This window comes from Trachypithecus francoisi, unplaced genomic scaffold (genome assembly GCF_009764315.1).
Source record: "Trachypithecus francoisi isolate TF-2019V2 unplaced genomic scaffold, Tfra_2.0 Lachesis_group21, whole genome shotgun sequence".
Taxonomy (NCBI): Eukaryota; Metazoa; Chordata; class Mammalia; order Primates; family Cercopithecidae; genus Trachypithecus; species Trachypithecus francoisi.
In genome coordinates this window covers 7,765,181-7,786,890 of record NW_022681467.1, presented here as the reverse complement: position 1 = coordinate 7,786,890, position 21,710 = coordinate 7,765,181, and the positions used below count along the sequence as shown (strand labels likewise).

Sequence of the window (21,710 nt, the reverse complement as noted above, 5' to 3'; positions counted from 1 at the left end):
ATTTGTGTGTTTTTGACTAGGCATGGTGGCTCATTCCTGTAATCCCAGCCCTTTGGGAGGCTGAGGCGAGAAAATCACTTGAAGCCATGAGTTCAAGACCAGCTTGGGCAACATAAAGTGTGTTTTTAAACATTTGGAAGTTATAACAATGACTTAAAACTGCTCTAAAAAATATTTTTTAAAGAAGATAGAAAGTGACATAAATATAAGGCAGAGTTAGAAGTTTTAAATGCTGATTTATATATATATATATATTTTTTTTTTTTTTTTTTTGAGGCGGAGTCTCGCTCTGTCGCCCGGACTGGAGTGCAGTGGCCAGATCTCAGCTCACTGCAAGCTCCGCCTCCCGGGTTTACGCCATTCTCCTGCCTCAGCCTCCCGAGTAGCTGGGACTACAGGCGCCCGCCACCTCGCCCGGCTAGTTTTTGTATTTTTAGTAGAGACAGGGTTTCACCGTGTTAGCCAGGATGGTCTCGATCTCCTGACCTCGTGATCCGCCCGTCTCGGCCTCCCAAAGTGCTGGGATTACAGGCTTGAGCCACCGCGCCCGGCCTGATTTTTATATTTTTGTAACATGTCTTGTATTTTGTGCTTTCAGAATAAATATGTGGTCATTACCATTTTTTTCTTCTTTTTTGAGACAGGGTCTCGCTCTCTTTCCTAGGCTGGAGTGCAATAGTGCAATCATGACTCACTGCAGCCTAAACCTCCTGGGCCCAAGTGATCTTCCCACCTCAGCCTTCCAAGTAGCTTGGACTACAGGCACGAGCCACCATGCCTAACTAATTATTTTATTTCTTGTATAGAGACAGGGTCTCATAGTGTTGCCCAAGCTAGTCTCAAGCTCCTGGGCTCAAGTGTTCCCCTTGTCTTGGCATCATCATTTTTACACGTGGAAAATAAAAAGTGTAATATAGATATGCCAGCCCTAATAAAATTGTTTCCTTCTTTTCAGTTTCCTCCAGCTTATGGAGGCATATCTGAGGTGAATCAGCCTGCTGAATTGATGCCCCAATTTTCTACAATTGAGTACATGATACAGGTAATTTCTTTGTTGTGCGTTTAATGAGCAATGTTCAATATTGAATTTCTCTTGAAATCGTTTGTCTACCATGTCTCTTACCTGGCCAAGGACTTAAAGCTGTGAGGACAGCAGGATCCTAACCCTTAGGTGTGATGTGTGTGCATTTACTGGCATTGTTTTCAAGTCCTAATATTATAGAAGGCTGCTAAAAAGTTAGAAGTGACTAAATTCCAAACCCGTCCTCTGTAGCCTTCTCCATCTCAGTTGGTGCGTACCCCATCATCTAGTTGTTTAGCTTCAAAACTTTAGACTTATCCTTGACCTCTCTCTTTCATGTTCCATATCTAATTCACTGGAAAATCCCATTGGCTCTGTCTTAGAAATTTATCCAGAATCCACCCACTCCCCTCTCCCTACTACCAACTGCCCTGGGCCAGCCACTCTTTTTTTTTTTTTTTTTTTTTTTTTGAGACGGAGTCTTGCTCTGCCACCCAGGCTGGAGTGCAGTGGCCGGATCTCAGCTCACTGCAAGCTCCGCCTCCCGGGTTGACACCATTCTCCTGCCTCAGCCTCCCTAGGAGCTGGGACTACAGGCGCCCGCCTCGTCGCCCGGCTAGTTTTTTGTATTTTTAAGTAGAGACAGGGTTTCACCGTATTAGCCAGGATGGTCTCGATCTCCTGACCTTGTGATCCGCCCGTCTCGGCCTCCCAAAGTGCTGGGATTACAGGCTTGAGCCACCGCGCCCGGCCCAGCCACTCTTTCTTACTTGAATCTCCTAATTGTTCTCCCTAATGTTACCATTGCCTATTTATACATTATTCTTCACCCAGCAGCCAGAGTAACTCTTTAAAAACAAATCATGTTACTTCTCTGTTCAGAAAACCTCAGTGGTGAAAATGGCTTTCCTTTACGCAGGGTAAAAGACAGTTTTCAAAGCCCTGCGTGTTACCACTCCAGCCCCAGTATCTGCTAGTGTCCTCGTTCAGCCCAGTAGGCCTCCTTGACTCTCCTCAAATGTGCTAACACTCCTGCTTGAGGACCTCTGCTCTAGCTTTTCCCTGAGGCTGGAGCTCTCCCCTGTATCTGTAGTGCTCCTTCCCTCTCCTCCCTCAGGCTTTGCTCAAACGTTTTTTTCTTTTTTTTTTTTTTAAGACAGTCTCGTGCGGTAGCCCAGGCTGGAGTGCAGTGGCATGATCTCAGCTCACTGCAACCTTTGCCTCCTGGGTTCAAGCAATTCTCCTGCCTCAGCCTCCCAAATTGCTGGGATTACAAGGTGAGCCCCACTATGCCTGGCTAATTTTTGTATTTTTAGTAGAGGCGAGGTTTCACCATGTTGGCCAGGCTAGTGTTGAACTCCTGACCTCGTGATCTACCCACCTTGGCCTCCCAAAGTTCTGGGATTACAGGCATGAGCCACTGCACCTGGCCCTCTTTTTCTTTTTTTTATAATGGGGTCTTGCTGTGTTGCCCAGGCTGGTATGTAGTGGTGCAACCATAGTTTACTGCAGCCTCAAATTCCTGGGCTCAAGGGATCCTCCTGCCTCCGCCTCCCAAGTAGCTGGGACCACAGGCATGTGCCATCATGCCCAACTAACTTTTAAATTTTTATGCTTTTTTTTTGTTGTTAGAGACAGGGTCTTGCCATGTCGCCAGGCTGGTCTTGAACTCCTGGGCTTAAGCAATCCTCCCATTGTAGCCTCCCAAAGTGCTGGGATTACAGGCATGAACCCGGCTCACATGCTGCTTTCTAAATGAGTCTGCCCTGGCTTCTGTGTTTAACAGTTGACTCTGCCCTCTGCCTGTCCTCCTGGTGTTTGCAGTCTCCCTTAACCTCTCCATTCCAGAAAGCTTGCTCCTTGAGGCAAGTAGAAGTCTTTGTTCTTTCTGTTCACTGTGTGTCCCAGGACCTGGAACAATGTCTGGCATGTAGGAAGTATGAAAAAATATTGAGTAAGTTGTTGGATACAAATAGTTTTTATGTTTAATTTGATTTAATAGAATCTAAGTCATTTAATGAGTTAGAGCTTTGTGTAGATGTCCTTATCTCCTAAAACTAAATATAGATGAAGATTTACGATTTTCATACCTAATTTGCCTTAAAAAGTGCTGGTTAAGTCTATTTGTATATTGATCATTATGCTGTTTTTCTTTGCCCAAAGCGAGGTGCTCAGTCCCCTCTGATCTTTCTCTATGTGGTTGACACATGCCTGGAGGAAGATGACCTTCAAGCACTCAAAGAGTCCCTGCAGATGTCCCTGAGTCTTCTTCCTCCAGATGCTCTGGTGGGTCTGATCACATTTGGAAGGATGGTGCAGGTTCATGAACTAAGCTGTGAAGGAATCTCCAAAAGTTACGTCTTCCGAGGGACCAAGGATTTAACTGCAAAGCAAATACAGGTTTGTACCTTACTTTTACAGGAGCAGGAACAAGGACTTTTTTCTTTCCTTTTCTTTTAAAGAGACTAGAGTCTCTTTAAAAGAGCCTGTAGCCCAGGCTGGAGTTCAGTGGTGTGATCATGGCTCACTGTAGCCTTGAATTCCTGGGCTCAAGCCATTGGCCCACCTCAGCCTCCTGAGTAGGTGGGACTAGAGGCACGTGCCACCACACTCAATTGAGGACGTTTCTTAAAAATTAGTCATTCACTTTTAGTGTCATTGGAAATGAATCTTTTTGGCCTCTTTTTTTTAAGGATATGTTGGGCCTGACCAAGCCAGCCATGCCCATGCAGCAAGCACGACCTGTGCAACCACAGGAGCACCCTTTGGCTTCAACCAGGTGAGATCCCAACATGAAGTGTTACATGTACTGTGATGGACAGGCAGATGATCCATGGAAGTAAGGAAAGAAAAATATTAGAACTTTTATTTTCTTATTATGAGAGAAAAAGATAAATGATTAAGCCTAATCAGTATTCAGTGTTTTGTCAAAAAGGTTTTGAGACCACTGTGCTCAATTGCTGTGCTTAGACATTCCACATCTGATGTCCTTTTTGATGCTTAAGTAAAACTGGAAAAACTGAAAAGACTTCTTTCATGTGTCCTCAAACATACTTAAGACCGGGTATTCACTTCACTCAGCCCATTGGGTGCCTGGGGCTGCCCTAGACTGGGCTAACAAGCTCGATAAAATGCATTGCCCGACATGCTGAAGACAACCTCTTACTCTCAAGGCTTAAGAGAAGCACAGATTAGAATGATGAGGAATGATGACGATGGTCCACGGAAATGGACCTCACATAGACTGAACTTGTGTTAGGCACGTCCTTAGGATTTCTTTGCTGCCTAAAAATTAATTAAACTGAATTGCTCCTTTTCAAGACAATTTTTTTTTCCATGCAACATAATTAAATTGCTAAGTATTGGGCTTTATATCCCTCAATAAAACACCTTTAAATTGTTTTGTGTTAGTAGAGAGATAGCTCTGAAGAAAAAAATTACCAGTCATTTACTACTCCGAATAATTATCTTGGAGAGCAATAATTGTGTGGCATCTAGTGTTGAAGACCATAGTACTTTATTCAATCTGGGTTGATGTGTCTGTTCAAAATCTTGCAGATTTCTGCAGCCTGTTCACAAGATTGATATGAACCTCACTGATCTTCTTGGGGAGCTACAGAGGGACCCATGGCCAGTAACTCAGGGGAAGAGACCTTTGCGATCCACTGGCGTTGCTTTGTCCATTGCTGTTGGCTTGCTGGAGGTAATTTGGAATTTACCAGGACCTCTCAAATCATACAAACTTGCTCTCAGAAAATATATTTGTTGGCTTTGTTTGAAAATCACTTGTGATCTAAGTCAACCATGTGTGTTAATGTATCAGAAAGCATTTCAGGCATCATTATCATTCACGTTGAGGGAGCCCCTTAACATTTTGAAAATGCCAAAAGTTTTCATGAAAAACTGAGAATTAGAGCAATGGGGAACACTCACAGGGAATTAATAAAAGTGTGCAAACCCATCAGGTTGGAAGAAGGTAAGTGCTGCTTTTCTGCATTATCATCTGTATCATTCTGCAGTATCAACACTTTTTAGAAGAGCTGGAGAGAATGCATCTTCGGAGTATTTCTATTGGGAAATTGAAACCATACTCAGAGGTGGGGCTGTATACTTCTAACATGCTGCCATTTGCTATTTTAGGGCACTTTTCCAAACACGGGAGCGAGGATCATGCTGTTTACTGGAGGTCCCCCTACCCAAGGGCCTGGCATGGTGGTTGGAGATGAATTAAAGATTCCTATTCGTTCTTGGCATGATATTGAGAAAGATAATGCACGATTCATGAAAAAGGCAACCAAGGTAGGTGCTCTTGGGTACGGGTTCTGAAAGCCCATTGTCAGGTTTGGGCTGCTGTGGAGTGACAACTACTTTGCTGTCATGTGTCATGGTCAGCAAGACGCTGTTTCAGAGACAGTTTTCTGATCCTAGCTGCTATTAAATTATGGCTCCTACTTTCAGACCTTAATTAGAGTGAGTAGTCTTAAAACTACTCAAAGAGTTTTGAGATTGAAAACTATATTTTTGTTTTATTCAGATATTTTTGAAAATGATTTCCAGGCTGGGCCTGGTGGCTCACAGCTGTAATCCCAGCACTTTGGAAGGGGAGTGGATCACTTCAGGTCAGGAGTTCAAGACCAGCCTAACCAACATGGTGAAACCATGTCTCTACTAAAAATACAAAAACCACGCCGGCGTGGTGGCTCATGCCTGTAGTCCCAGCACTTTGCGATGCCAAGGCGGGTGGATCACTTGAGGTCAGGAGTTTGAGACCAGTCTTGCCAACATGGCGAAACCCCCGTCTGTACTAAAAATACAAAAATTAGCTGGGTGTGGTGGCATGTGCCTGTAATTTCAGCTACTCAGGAGGCTGAGGCACGAGAATCCATTGAACCTGGGAGGCAGAGGTTGCAAAGAGCTGAGATGCGCCACTGTGATGGAGTGAGACTCTGTCTCAAAAAATAAATAAATAAAAATAAAATTATGAAAATTTGCTGGGGATGGTGGCGCATGCTCTTAATCCCAGCTACTTGGGAGGCTGAGGCAGGAGGATCACTTGAACCCATGAGGTGGAGATCTCACCACTGCACTCCAGCCTGGGCAACAGAGAGAGACTCTGTCACAAAAAGAGAAAAGAAAATGATTTACGTATTTTTATATTTGATTACCTCCTTTGGTGTATTCAGGTATACCTTGGGAATAATGTCACTGTTCCCTAACGATAGCTTTCCTCTCTTCACAGCACTATGAGATGCTTGCTAATCGAACAGCTGCAAATGGTCACTGCATTGATATTTATGCTTGTGCCCTTGATCAAACTGGACTTTTGGAGATGAAATGTTGTGCAAATCTTACTGGGTATGTTAACAGCAAAAACCTGGGCAGAGTAAGAGTGTTATTTTAAGGAAAGAGAAATCAGTGATGGAGCCATAGGAATGGACATGGCCAACTTAGAGAAGCTTTCAGGTAGCTCTGGGCTGTGGTTTCAGTGACTGGGAAGGGCTCCTTGGAGAAGGAAGCAGTGATTAGTAGGAGGGCTTAAGGATTCACTACAAACAAGTCATTTCAGAGTAACTTCATTTCTTCCTTAGAGTTGTTAACACTTTTACAGAGACCAGGCCAGGAAAGCAAGCAGTATGGACTATCTGGCCCTCAGCAGGGCACTTCCTTTTGAGAAGTGAGGAAAACAGGGTCTGAATGCTGAAGCAACTAGGAGAAACTTGACCTGGCTAAGTGGCCATACTTTGTAGCTAATTCCAAGTGCACTCAACCTAGAGGCTGTACTGACGCAGAGCCTAATTCAGTATTAAATTCACAGGCCAGAGTGTGGAGCAGTAGTTCTCAACATGTGGTGGTGTCCAGACCTGCAGCCTTAGGGGTTCCTGGGAACTGATTGGAATTGTATATTTCTAGGCCATACCCGGACCTCCTGAATCGGAAACCCCAGGAATACAGCTCTCTAGGAGATTCTGGGGCACATGAAAGTGTAGGAACCACTGATGAGCACTGGTCTGAAGCTGGCTACTTATTGTTATCTTCAGGGAAGCTTTAAAAACTACTCTTTCTTTAGGTCTTGTCCTCAGAGATTCTGATTTAGTTAGCATGAGGTGTAGCCTGGGCATCAGCATTTTGAAAGTTTCTCCCATGATTCTAACATAGAGCCGAGTTTGAGAACCATGCAGCATCTTGAGCCTCACTCTAGACCTGAATCAGAACCTGCATTTGAACAATATCCCAGGTGATTTGCATGCACAGAAGTTTGAGAAGCATCATAGAGCTGTGGAAAGGGCCTGAGATTCTGCATTTCTAACAAGCTCCCAGGTGATGCTGCTGGTCCCCAGTGAGTAAAGGGAATAGAAGGTAGAACCAGAATCAACTGGAGTTGTCCTAGAGCGCAGCAGATGAGTTAGGTGATAGAATTAGGGTCCCAAATGATACTGATATAGCTATCTCAGTAATCCACATTTAATAGTATGAACTCCTGGAACCAGGGCCTTCCAGGAGTTCTGACTCAGAATGTCCATAGAAAAGCTTTAGTGTATTTGTGAACATCCTTAGATTGTGTACTAGAGTTTGTGTGAACTTTTTCTGTGAAGAATTACTATCTGGTGCACACATGTGTTAGTACAGCTCAAGGTGAGCCAACAGTGTGGGATGACTTCCAGCAAAGGCAAGGTGATCCTAGGCTGCCCTATAGGAGGAGATTATCTTCAGGGAAGACCATATTCTTGGTTTCTTTGGTGCTAGTCACACCTTATCCAAATATATTGTTTTCTTTTCTGAGCATTGCAATTTCAAGGGGCGATAGGAGATGAACTGGAGATGTTCAAAGAAGAGCAGTGGTGGAGAGTCCTGGAAACTGTTATGTGAGGAATGATTGAAGGAGCTGGAAAAGATTAAGCTGAAGACACGTGGGGTGTGAGAACTGTATTGAACAGTTGAGGGACTTTCCTGTGAAGGAATCTGATTTGTTCTGTATGTGACCAAAGGGTGGAACTAGAACCAAACCAGTGGGTGGAAGCTGCTGGCAAATGAAATTTCACTCAATAAGAAGGGCCTTTCTTAACAGAGCTGTTCAAACACAGAATGGACAGCTCGGGGAGGAAGCTCCCGATGCTGGAGGAGTTCAAGCCTAGTCTGGATGTAACTTGGCAGGTATTTTGTAGAGGGGTTGGTTGAGAGTTAGTATTAGAATTGTGTGAATGTCACAGAAAACCCAAAATAAGTTTATTTCTCTGGAGGTGGGCAGCCCAGGGCTAGTATGTTGCTTTCATCGTCATTAGGGACTGAGGCTCCTACTCAGCTGCTTTGCCGCATTCATAAGCCATCGGTGGCTCAAGACAGTTGCTGGAGCTCTAGCCATTTACAGCAGCAGGAAGGAGGAAAGGTCAGAGAAGGATTGCTCTTTCTGGAGGAACACACTCCACACGTAAAGGACACAGTAAGAGGCAGAACTCACATGCCAACAGAGGCACATGACCACAGGCAAGGCAGGCTGGAAAATGTCATTGTTCCAGGAAACTAAGGAAGAGGTAGATATTTGGTGCCAAATAGCTGACTCCTCACTAGACGGTTCAGACGCTCTGAGATGGCCGGGCCAGATGATCTTTATTGTGTTCTTCCAGATTCTGAGATCTTGTTTTATGAATGACGTTTGGAGGCATAACTTGCATCAAGCTGTGCTTCTCTGTCCAAATGCATGAAATGCTGACATTTTGCACAATGTTTTCCTCTAACTTCAGTAAGGGATTAGTGTTAATATTCATGAGTTGGAAAAAATAATTCTTGCAAGTCAAGAATTCAGTGTTTTGAGTCAGTAAATTAACCTGAAAAGGATTTCCCACAGGCCTGGGTATTTTCCCATACCAAAGAACTGTGAGAGGAATTAGACTTGTTCTTACTCTGTTTAATGCTTTAGAAGTAGTTTCTTTCCTAAGTATGAATTGAACATGCTGTTTTTATTTTTTAAATTTATTTATTTTATTATTTATTTACTTATTTATTATTATTATTTTTTTAAGAAGCAGTCTTGCTCTGTCACCCAGGCTGGAGTGCAGTGGTGCGATCTTGGCTCACTGCAACCGCTGCCTCCTGGGTTCAAGTGATTCTCCTGCCTCAGCCTCCTGAGTAGCTGGGATTATGGCTACTGATTTTTGTGTTTTTAGTAGAGATGGGGTTTCACGATGTTGGCTAGGCTGGTCTTGAATTCCTGACCGCAAGTGATCCGCCCTCCTCGGCCTTCCAAAGTGCTGGGATTACAGGCGTGAGCCACTGTGCCTGGCCTGTTTTTTATATTTAATTTAATCAGTAGCACCTTTGGGGACCTGGTTTCTTTTTTTCTTTAAATTTTTTTGTAAATACTGAGGGAGCATCTGAATGGCTTTCAATCTTCCTAATATTCACTTGATTTTTTTCTTCTTACCTAGAGGCTACATGGTAATGGGAGATTCTTTCAACACTTCTCTCTTCAAGCAGACATTCCAAAGAATCTTTAATAAAGATTTTAATGGAGATTTCCGAATGGCATTTGGTGCTACTTTGGATGTAAAGGTACAGTAGACTTTTTTTTTTTTTTTGATGTAGACTCACTGTACTGCCCAGGCTGGTCTCAAACTCCTGGCTTCAGGCAATTTTCCTGCCTCAGTGTCCCAAAGTGCTGGGATTACAGGCATGAGCCACTGTACCTGGCCATACTTTTAAAACTTCAATGGAACTATAGTGTTCTTACATTTTCAATCAATATCCAGACTTCTGGCAACCCCCACCTGCTGGACACGGGTGTGTAAAAGCCAATTAAGAGGATCTCAACCAAATGGCTGTTACAAAGCATGTTGTTCACTTTATCACTTTTCTTCTTGAGTATGACCTATATATTTATTTATGTTCTAAGTAACGAGCTGCCTGGTTCCCCTGCAGGCTCTGCTCCACCCTGCTTCAAGGCAGTAGGAGATAGAAGAGGAAGTAGGGTGGGTGTTATGAGCAGCACTGTGGCCTGAGGACAGGGCAGCCACACAGTGGTCTGCATCCACCCAGCCATCAGCATGGCTCACTGCGTTGCACAGAGCCGTGGTTATGTTTAATGCCTTCCTGAAGAATAGCCAGAGTGCCCTAAAATAGACAGCATTGGGCCGGGCACAGTGGCTCATGCCTGTAATCACAGCACTTTGGGAGGCTGAGGCGGGTGGATCACCTGAGGTTGGGAGTTCGAGACCAGTCTGACCAACAGGGAGAAACCCCATCTCTACTAAAAATACAAAACTAGTCGGCATGGTGGTGCGTGCCTGTAGTCCCAGCTACTTGGGAGGCTGAGGCAGGAGAATTGCTCTTATGCAGGAGGCAGAGATTACGGTGAGCCAAGATCGTGCCATTGCACTCCAACCTGGACAACAAGAGTGAAACTTTGTCTCAAAAAAAAAAAAAGACAGCATAGCGAGATTTTTTTTTTTTTTCCCATGTAGGGACTCCTGGCCCTGATACAGCTGATTCTAGGTCATTGAGAAAACATTAAAAGAGGGTGTTAGGGCCGGGCGCGGTGGCTCAAGCCTGTAATCCCAGCACTTTGGGAGGCCGAGACGGGCGGATCACGAGGTCAGGAGATCGAGACCATCCTGGCTAACACGGTGAAACCCCGTCTCTACTAAAAATACAAAATCTAGCCGGGCGAGGTGGCAGGCGCCTGTAGTCCCAGCTACTCGGGAGGCTGAGGCAGGAGAATGGTGTGAACCCGGGAGGCGGAGCTTGCAGTGAGCTGAGATCCGGCCACTGCACTCCAGTCCGGGCGACAGAGCGAGACTCCGCCTCAAAAAAAATAAATAAATAAATAAAAGAGGGTGTTAGGCCTCATGTCGGTGGCTCATGTCTTTAATTCCAGCACTTTGGGAGGCCAAGGTGGGGTGACTGCATGAGCTCTGGAATTACAGACCAGCCTGGGCAACATAGAAAGACCCTGTCTCTACAAATGATTGAAAAAAAAAAAAAATTAACCACATGCGGTGGTGCACACCTGTGGTTCCAGCTACTCAGGAGGCTGAGGCAGGAAAATCACATGTGCCCAGGAGTTTGAGGCTGCAGTGAGCTGTGATCATGCCACTGCACTGAGCCTGGGCAGCAGAGTCGCAGGTTGGCGGGCAGGTAGGGGGCCGTCATTAGAAGATATAATTGGAATTATTACTTGGAGAATTAGAGATAATTATTAAATCCTCTAGGTTAAACGTTAAACCATAATCTTAAATGTTTGAGGGTTTTGTTTTAAAGATGGACTTTTGAAATGAATTCACATTTTAAAAATCTAAGTATGTTGGCCTTGTCATTATATTGGAGTTCATGAATTAAGTATTTTTAAAGCAACACAAAATAGTATGTTCTTTGATTAGGAATACGCAAATAATTATGGATATACATGACTGTGAATATATTCATACAAGGGATTGGAAAAGAATGTAGTATTGTTAGAATTGTTATCTACATGTACAGTAATTTCAAAGTTTAAAAAGTAAGTTGTGAGAGTTGAAAATGCTCATGTTTCACATGTTTCTTTTTTTTTTTTTTTGAGACAGAGTCTCGCTCTGTCGCCCAGGCTGGAGTGCAGTGGCCGGATCTCAGCTCACTGCAAGCTCCGCCTCCCGGGTTTATGGCATTCTCCTGCCTCAGCCTCCTGAGTAGCTGGGGCTACAGGCGCCCGCCACCTCGCCCGGCTAGTTTTTTGTATTTTTTAGTAGAGACGGGGTTTCACCGTGTTAGCCAGGAGGGTCGCGATCTCCTGACCTCGTGATCCGCCCGTCTGGGCCTCCCAAAGTGCTGGGATTACAGGCTTGAGCCACCGCGCCCGGCCACCTGTTTCACATGTTTCTAAGGGCGGATTTTATTAAAGTTCTAATCTCAGTGGCTGAGGAGAAATTTGTAGGTCTAGGTAGTTATGATCCATGTGGGGTTTTCTCTTGGCAGAATAGTAGTGTTATATTTTTCCTCTAAGCTTTCATTGTGGCCATGATGAGAGCAGGGTGGATTGAAGTGATCTTTAACTTTACACTATTATGTATTTGTTATAGACCTCTCGGGAACTGAAGATTGCAGGAGCCATTGGTCCATGCGTATCTCTGAATGTGAAAGGACCGTGTGTGTCAGAAAATGTAAGGAAAACAACTCCATCACCCTTACCTCCTGCCCTGGATTTAACCCGTCAGAAGTGTCAGAGCATGGTGATCTCACATGTGTCACCTGTCGGATGTGTCTGCAGTGACAGAAGGGCTAACCCTCATTGATGACTTTACTTGGAGAGGTGGTGTTATTCCATCTGTTCGTCTAAAGGGTTAGAGAGAAGGAAACTGAGGCTCAGAAACGTTCAGTATCTTGCTCAGGGTCAGAACTGACATGCAGGAGCTATAGCCCAAGTGTCCGTGACTCCACTGCCCATGGTCATTGTGCCGAAGCCATGCCATGCCATGCTGTTCAGCACAAGGCAAACATTCAGCACAGTCCTTCCAGAGTAAGCCTATTACTCATTGCCCTTAGAGGTGATACCTTTGTCTCACTCAGCTAATAACAAGCCTTTTACAACAGAGACCACCATGAGTTGGTGTGGAAGTGGGTGACACTGCTGTGTGTGCAGACATCTGTTTTCTCTTGTAATAGATTTTGAGAACAGTTCAGTTATCTTTTGGGATGAGCGACTTTGCTTATTGTCCACTTCCTCTGATTATACTTTACTTGCTAGGAAGCAAACCATTTGGTTTGGCAAGGCCTCTCTAGGGTGGTCCTGGGCTGGGGTTACACAGTCATGTTCTTCCCTCACTGTCATCGTCGGTGGGAGGGTAGACCATAGAACCAGATGTGGATCCAGGGTGCAGGTTTACACCCCACGCCTGGCCCAAGCAAAGGACTTATTTGCTGTGTGATTCAGTATCCATATGTGGCAAATGGGGATAATAACAGTGCCTACTCTACAGCATTGTTAGGAAGTTTAAATGAGTTGGTTCAGATGAAGCAGTTCGTGCCTAGCACACTGGAAGTGTGGGTCTTCTTTCATGTTGTCAGCAACAAACATTCCTGAGTGACCACATAGATTCAACTTTTGTTGAGCTTGGCAGAGGCAAGGCGATTTGAGAGCATATTCCTGTAGTCTTCTGAGTGAGGCCGATTGCTGCCCTAAAGCCCATCTGATGAGTCATTCGTTACTCCCAGAGTACTAAGGGGCTTGTACCCCTGTTTCCTGGCAAGGCTTTGGAAGACTGCCTTGTTATAAAATATTTTTCATGGACTTAAAATCTGCCTGCTGAAGGCTTCCTGAAATAGTTTAAGAAGGCATTTTTATGAATTAGTATAAGCTAATTAATTTTTCTAGTAGAATTCAACCATGAAAGTTTTGTTTGGGGAATGAGGATGCAGAGAATAGGAAAATAAAATTTTCAGACATACTGAGAAGTTTGAAGAAGAGTATGATGAATTTCTGTATACCTACCATTTAGTCATTGATTGTTAACATTTTGCCATAATTGCTCTATTGTCTTGTTTGCCACATTTGCTTTATCTGATTATCATTTATTTGCCACATTTGACTTATCAACTTTTTTTTTGCTGACCTTTGAAAATAATTTGCAGATATCATGACAGTCCTTAAGCACTTCAGTATGCATCTTCTAAAAACAAGGATGATCTCCTACCACGATGTCATTATCAAACTTAAGAAAATAATAATTTCCGGCCGGGCACGGTGGCTCAAGTCTGTAATCCCAGCACTTTGGGAGGCCGAGACGGGCGGATCACGAGGTCAGGAGATCGAGACCATCCTGGCTAACATGGTGAAACCCCATCTCTACTAAAAAATACAAAAATCTAGCCGGGCGAGGTGGCAGGTGCCTGTAGTCCCAACTACTCGGGAGGCTGAGGCAGGAGAATGGCCTAAACCCAGGAGGCAGAGCTTGCAGTGAGCTGAGAGCTGGCCACTGCACTCCCGCCCGGGCGACAGAGCGAGACTCCATCTCAAAAAAAAAAAAAAAAAAAGAAAGAAAATAATAATTTCCTAATATCTAATTCATATTTTTTCCCTAATTTCCCCCCAGATGCCCTTTGTAGCTGTTTTTCCCCCAACCAGCATTGCATTTGATACGATAGCCTTTGTAAAGTGAGAGCTATGGTTAAAGGTGTGTTTAGATTCAGGTGAAGCCTTTTTGCCAAACATTCTTCCTGAGCAGTGTATACTTCATGCTGTGTCACCTCCAGAGGCACTGTGTCTGCTGTCCCATGTTAGATGTGCTGAGTTAGATCGCATGGTGATGGTAGTGACTGCCCCACTGCCTTTCTACCGGAAGGGAAGACTTTCCCCCTTTGCCATGAGCGGGCAGTCTTTTGAATGAGAGTGTGTAGCACAATATGAAAATCTTGTTTGCCAACAGCCTAATGGTTTTTAGCATCCATTGTGATCTTCACACAAATCAGTTTATTTCTTTGAGGGTTATAAAATGGTCGTTTCCTAATTGTCTTTATTGTTTCTCCAATAAAGGCATCTAAAGAGCAAACGTTTAAGTAAGGAATTTGTGTATCAGTAAGAAAAGGATATTTTGGAGCTCTGGAGGAGCCGTCATCGGTCTGGTGCTTAGAATGGGGTTAGCAAGGCAAGAAGGGGAGGCATGAATGCTCCTTTGACTTCTTTGCCTTTTTCCTGAGCACAGCTCTTTACTTTCCGGCAGATAATAAACACCTGCTTCCTTTAGAAAAGGCCACTACAAGGAAGGTGAACTCCCGTGAATCCATCTAGCTCATCATCTAGCTTAGGAAGTACTGATAGAACAGAGCGCACCCTCTCCGCTCTCCACCTTAGAGCTGCTGTGTGATTTCACTTTAAGAGTCTTTCGTAAGAGTCTGACTTGATTATTTGTGGATTTCAGTGTTATGTCTCATGCGGAGACACCCCCCCAACACACACACACACACACACACACACACACAATGTATGTGTAAACCCGGAACGATGGGTCACACCTGTAATCCCAACACTTTGGGAGGCTGAGGCAGGAGGATTGCTTGAACCCAGGAGGTCGAGGCTACAGTGAGCTGTGATTGTATTACGGCACTCCAGTCTGGGCAACAGAGGGAGAGACCATCTCAAAATAAATAAATATAAACATATATGTGTAGTATATGTGATATAATAAAAATTAGTCAGAATGTCAATATAAAAAGCTTAATTTTAAAGTATAAATGTAAATATTAAGCCTTCATCTGGTCTGCAGTTGTTCTCTTTTCAGTAGAAGATTTCATTTCAACTTAAATGTTGTCCTAAAAGAAGATACTCTAAGTAGCCTGCCCTACTCAGTCAGTACTTTTCATTAGCGATTAACCATAGGGATGGTTTTCTGGTTTTGTTTTTTAAATTCCTCTTCCCACCCCTAGGAACTTGGTGTTGGTGGCACGAGTCAGTGGAAAATCTGTGGCCTAGATCCTACATCTACACTTGGCATCTATTTTGAAGTTGTCAATCAGGTGAGTTGGATTTCTTCACATGTCTTCATGTCTTAGTGTCCTGTTCTGTGATTTCTCTCAAACCAGTGGTCTCTGGTTACTTTCTTCACAAACCAATATTCCTCGGGTATTGTATTAGGCCTGATGATAGTCTGGCATGACCTCCTCTTATTTCTGCCTTCAAGGGTTTAGTCGGAGTCAGGCAGCAAATTACTTTTGTCCCTTTATTTTGAACTGATAAGGTCATTAGAAGTGTAATGGATTTTACTAGTCATCATCATGTCGGTGAATTTTTGAGTACATTGATTCTTTCTCTAATATTTTATTATGAAAAAGGCCAAACATACAGAAAAATGGAAAGAAATGTACAGTAAACACGTAGTACCTAGGTGCACCCATCAACTTGATTCTGTAATTAACATTTTACTGTACTGGCATACCTTGGAAATATAGTGGGTTCAATTCCACACTACCACAATAAAGTGAATATTGCAATAAAGCAAGTCACGTGAATATTTTTGTTTCCTACTGCATATAAAAGTAATGTTTACACTATAGTGTGTTAAGTGTTAAATAGTGTTATGTCTTTGAAAACATTTTTCATTCTTTTTTTCTTTTTTTTGAAACGGAGTCTCGCTCTGTTTCCCAGGCTGGAGTGCAGTGGTGCATCTCAGCTCACTGCAAGCTCCGCCTGCCAGGTTCACGCCATTCTCCTGCCTCAGCCTCCTGAGTAGCTGGGACTACAGGTGCCCGCCACCACGCCTGGCTAATTTTTTTTGTATTTTTAGTAGAGACGGGGTTTCACAATGTTAGCCAGGATGGTCTCGATCTCCTGACCTCGTGATCCGCCCGCCTCAGCCTCCCAAAGTGCTGGGATTACAGGCGTGAGCCATCACGCCCGGCCTGTTCATTCTTTAATTAAAAAACTACTTTACAGTTGACCCTTGAGTAGTGTTGGGGTGCCGACACTGCACAGTTAAAAATCCACATACAACTGTAACTCCCCCAAAACTTAACTACTGGTAGTCCACTGTTGACTGGAAACCTGACCGATAACCATTGATTAACACATATTTTGTAAGTAATATATATTATATCCTATATTCTTACAATAAAGTAAGCTAGAGAAAAGAGAATGTTATTCAAAAAATCATAAGGGAGGGAAAGTGCATTTACTGTTTGTTAAGTGGACATGGACGTCGCGAAGTCTTCATACTCGTCTTCATGTTCAGTAGGCTGAGGAGGAGGAGGAAGAGGAGGGCTTGGTCTTGTAGTCTCAGGTGTCAGAGGCAGAAGAAAATCCACATGCATGTGGACCCATACAGTTCAAACCTGTGTTGCTCAAGGGTCAACTGTATTGCTAAAAAATGTTAATGATCATCTGATCCTTCAGCGAGTCATCATCTTTTGCTGGTGGAAGGTTTTACATTGATGTTGTTGGCTGCTGACTGATCACGTTGGTACTTCTGTAGGGTGAGTGGCTGTGGCAGTTTCTTTTCTTCTTCTTCTTTTTTTTTTAATTAAGACGAAGTCTTGTTCTGTCACCCAGGCTGGAGTGCAGTGGTGTGATCCTGGCTCACTGCAACCTCCACCTCCCAGGTTCAAGCCATTCTCCCATCCCGGCCTCCCGAGTAGCTAGGATTACAGGTGTCTGCCACCATGCCTGGCTAGTTGTTGTATTTTTAGTAGAGACAGGGTTTTGCCACATTGGCCAGGCTGGTCTTGAACTCCTGACCTCAAGTGATCCACTTGCCTCAGCCTCCCAAAGTGTTGGAATTACAGGTGTGAGCCACTGTGCCCGGCCTGGGAATTTCTTAAAATAAGGCAACAATGAAATTTTTGGTAGACTCTTCCTTCCAGGAAGGATTTCTTTGTAGCATGCAGTGTTGTTTGATAGTTTTTACCCACAGTAGAACTTCTTTCAAAAATGTAATCAATGCTCTTAAACCTTGCTGCTGCTTTATCAACTAAGTATATATAATATTGTAAGTCTTTTCTTGTCATCTCAACAATGTCACAGCATCTTCATGAGGAGTAGATTACATCTCAACAAACCACTTTCTTTGCTTATCCATAAGAAACAACTCTGAATCTATTAAAATTTTATCATGAAATTGTAGCAATTCAGGCCCATCTTCAGGATCCACTTCTTTATCTTTTTAATAAAAAAAATAGGCCAGGCGTGGTGGCTCAGGCCTGTAATCCCAGCACTTTGGGAGGCTGAGGCGGGCGGATCATGAAGTCAGGAATTCTAGACCAGCCTAAACAACAATGGTGAAACCCTGTCTCTACTAAAAATACGAGAAAAATTAGCTGGGCATGGTGGCGCGCACCTGTAATCCCAGCTACTCAGGAGGCTGAGACAGGAGAATCGCTTAACTCGAGAGGTGGAGGTTGCAGTGAGCCAAGATTGTGCCACTGCACTCCAGCCTGGGAGACAGAGGGAGATTCTGTCTAAAAAAAAAAAAAGGCTGGATGCGGTGGCTCATGCCTGTAATCGCAACACTTTGGGAGGCGAAGGCGGGCAGATCACGAGGTCAGAAGATCGAGACCATCCTGGCTAACACAGTGAAACCCCATCTCTACTAAAAATACAAAGCAAAATTAGCCAGGCATGGTGGCGGGTGCCTGTAGTCCCAGCCACTTGGGAGGCTGAGGCAGGAGAATGGTGTGAACCCAGGAAGCGGAGCTTGCTGTGAGCCAAGATTGCGCCACTGTACTCCAGCCTGGGCAACAGAGTGAGACTCCGTCTCAAAAAAAAAAAAAAAAAGAGATGGGGTCTCTCTCTGTTGCCCAGACTGGTCTCGAACTCCTGGGCTCAAGTGATCCTCCCACCTCAGTCTATCAAAGTGCTGCAATTACAGGTGTGAGCCACCACACCTGGCCAGGATCCACTTTTTTTTTTTTTTTTTTGAGACAGAGTCCTGCTGTGTTGCTCAGACTGGAGTGCAATGGCGCCATCTCAGCTCACTGCAACCTCTGCATCCCAGGGTCAAGCAATTCTGCTGCCTCAGCCTCCGGAATAGCTGGGATTACAGGTGCCTGCCACCATACCCACCTAATTTTTGTATTTTTATTAGAGACGGGGTTTCACAATATTGTCCCAGCTGGTCTCGAACTCCTGGCCTCGGTGATCCACCTGCCTCGGCCTCCAAGGTGCTGGGATTACAGGTGTAAGCCACCGTGCCCAGCCGAGGATCCACTTCTAATTCTAGTTATCTTGCTGCCTCCACCACATCTTCAGTGACTTCCTCCACTGAAGTCTCAAACCCCTCAAAATTGTCTATGAGAATTGGAGTAAAATTCCAAACTCCTGTGAAAGTTGATATTTTGACCTCTTCCCATGAATGATGAGTATTTCAATGACATCTAGAATGGTGAATCCTTTTCAGAAGATTCTTCATTTTCTTTGCCCGGATCCATCCCAGGAATCACTATGTATGGCAGCTATAGTCTTATAAAATGTGTTCCTTAAGTAATAAGACTTGAAAGTTGACATTTCTCTTTGATTCATGGGATGCAGGATGGATGTTGTGTTAGCAGGCATGAAAACGTTGATCTCCTTTATATCTCCCTCAGAGCTCTTGAGTGACCAGGTGCATTGTCAATGAGCAGTAATATTTTTAAAGGAATCTTTTTTTTCTGAGCAGCAGGTCTCAATAGTGGACTTTAAATATTTAGTAAGCCATGCTGTAAACAGATGTGCTGTCATCCAGGCTTTGTTGTTCCTTTTGTAGAGCACAGGAAGCGTAGATTGAGCACAATTCTTAAGAGTCCTAGGATACTTGGAATGGTAAATGAACATTGGCTTCAACTTAAAGTCACCAGCTGGCTGGGTGTGGTGACTCACACCTGTAATCCCAGCACTTTGGGAGGCCAGGTGGGTGGATTGCTTGAGCTCAGGAGTTCAAGACCAGACTGGGCAATGTGGTGAGGTCTCACTTCTATCAGAAATACAAAAAATAGCCAGACGTGGTGGTGTAAGCCTGTAATCCCAACTACTTGGGAGGCTGAGGTGGGAGGATCTCTTAAACCTGTGAGGCCGAGGTTGCTGTGAGCTGAGATCATGCCACTCCACTCCAGCCTAGGTGACAGAGCAAGACCCCATCTTAGAAAAACAAAATAAAGTCACCAGTTGCATTAATTCCTAACAAGAGAGTCAACCTGCCCTTTGAAGCTTTAAAGCCAGGCATTGACTTCTCTCTAGCTGTGAAAATCCTAGATGACATCTTCTTCCAACAGAAGAGTTACTTCCTTTACATTAAAAATCTGTTGTTTAGTGTAGCCACCTTCATCAGTGATCTTAGCTAATCTGAATAACTTGCAGCAGTTTCTACATCAGCACATGCTGCTTCACCTTGTGCCATTATGCTATGAAGATGGCTTCTTTCCCTAAACCTCAGGAACCAACCTCTGCCAGCTTCCAACTTTTCTCCTGCAGCTTCCTTACCTCTCTCCGCCTTCATAAATTGAAGAGAGTTAGCACCTTGCTCTGGATTAAGCCCTACCTTAAGGGAATGTTGTGCCTGGTTTAATTTTCTATTCAGACTTCTAAAATGTTCTCCACATCAGCAGTAAGGCTGTTTGTTCACTTTTAATTTCCAACTTTTTCTTTGCATTCACAGCTTGGCAGTTTGGGGCAAGAGGCCTAGCTTTCAGCTATCTTGGCTTTCAACGTACCTTCCCTACTAAGATTAATGATTTTTAGCTTTTGATTTAAAGTGAGAGACGTGTGACTCTTCCTTTCACTTGAACACTTAAGAGGGCATTGTAGGGTTATTAGTTGGCCACATTTCAATATTGTTGTATCTCAGGAAATAGGGGAGGCCCAAGGAGGAGGAGAGAGATGAGGGAAAGGTCAGTCAGTGGAGCAACCAGAATACACATGACATTTATCAGTTAAGTTTGCCATCTTATATGGGTGCAGTTTGTAGCACCCCAAAACAATTAAAATGGTAACATCAAAGATCACTGATCATAGATCACCATAGCAGATATATAATAATAATGAAAAAGTTTGAAATATTGTGAGAATTACTGAACTGCGACACAGAGACATGAAGTGAGCACATATTGGAAAACTGGCGCTGATAGACTTGCTTGATGCATGATTGCCACAAATCTTCAATTTGTTAAAAAATCTGCAAATAAGTGAGGGATGCCTGTGTTTGTTTAATGATTAACAGTCCATCACAAACTGGACAATTCATCAGCAATAACTTGTCCAGTTTGTGATCCATTAATCCATCTTCCTTTTGATGCATTTCAAAACAAGCCACAGTCATCCACGTATTTCATGCCTAAACCCTTCAGCAGGTATATCATTAACTTAAGTTCAGTATTGAATGTACGTCTTCATCTTTTTTGGAGATAAAGGTTATATGCAGTGAAATGTGCAAATCCTAAGTGTGCCCTTCAAAATGTGTCAAGAACCTTCCCATCATTGCTGTGTCAGTCATTTTAGAAGAGTACAGTGGACTCTGTCACTGTGTTTGCGTCGTGCCTATAACAGACAAGGTTATGGCCTCTCATCCTGCAGCACAACGCCCCGATCCCCCAAGGAGGCAGAGGAGCCATCCAGTTTGTCACGCATTATCAGCACTCCAGCACCCAGAGACGCATCCGCGTGACCACCATCGCCCGAAAGTAAGCAGCCCCGGTTTCCTTTCTGTTGAGGAACTGCCTGACATTTTTCCCTTGAAGAGATACTTTAACATTTGTTAGTCTGTCTTTTTGATTCCATTGAATGGTTCTCACCAGACCTCATTGGCTTATTTGATGAGAAGAGGAGGCATTTTTGGCTAACCCAGTTGGGCCTATGAATACTTGCCTAGAAGAATCATCTTTCTGTAGGAAATATAGTTCATTAAAACTTTATTATTCTTATCATTTGGAGACAGTCTCGCTCTGTTGCCTAAGCTGGAGTACAGTGGCACAATCAACTCACTGCAGCCTCAACCTCCCGTGCTCAAGTGATCCTCCCACTTCAGCCTCCCAAGTAGCTGGGACCCCAGGCACCTGCCACCAAAACTGGCTAATTTTTTTACTTTTTGTAGCGAGATGGGGATCTCACAATGTTGCCCAGGCTGGTCTTGAACTTCTAGGCTCAAGCATTCCTGCCACCTCGCCCTCCCAAAGTGTTGGGATTTCAGGAATGAGCCACTGCACCTAGCCTGTGTTTCTTTATCTGAATGGATGTCTGGCTTTCTGTTCTCTCCTAAACATAAGCATGGCA

The 21,710-nt window shown here is 44.0% G+C and overlaps 1 protein-coding gene across 3 annotated transcripts in view; it reads left to right on the top strand.

The window, feature by feature from the left end:
- SEC23B (SEC23 homolog B, COPII coat complex component) overlaps positions 1 to 21,710 on the top strand; it is a 53,239-nt gene that overhangs the window by 9,034 nt on the left and 22,495 nt on the right. For all 3 annotated transcript variants that reach the window (XM_033185502.1, XM_033185501.1, XM_033185503.1), the window contains 10 exons: positions 956 to 1,042; positions 3,185 to 3,421; positions 3,715 to 3,800; positions 4,580 to 4,724; positions 5,162 to 5,320; positions 6,261 to 6,376; positions 9,445 to 9,568; positions 12,067 to 12,147; positions 15,407 to 15,496; positions 21,015 to 21,121. In XM_033185502.1, the coding sequence (XP_033041393.1) occupies positions 956 to 1,042; positions 3,185 to 3,421; positions 3,715 to 3,800; positions 4,580 to 4,724; positions 5,162 to 5,320; positions 6,261 to 6,376; positions 9,445 to 9,568; positions 12,067 to 12,147; positions 15,407 to 15,496; positions 21,015 to 21,121 (1,232 nt within the window). The remainder of the gene's footprint in view (positions 1 to 955; positions 1,043 to 3,184; positions 3,422 to 3,714; positions 3,801 to 4,579; positions 4,725 to 5,161; positions 5,321 to 6,260; positions 6,377 to 9,444; positions 9,569 to 12,066; positions 12,148 to 15,406; positions 15,497 to 21,014; positions 21,122 to 21,710) is intronic.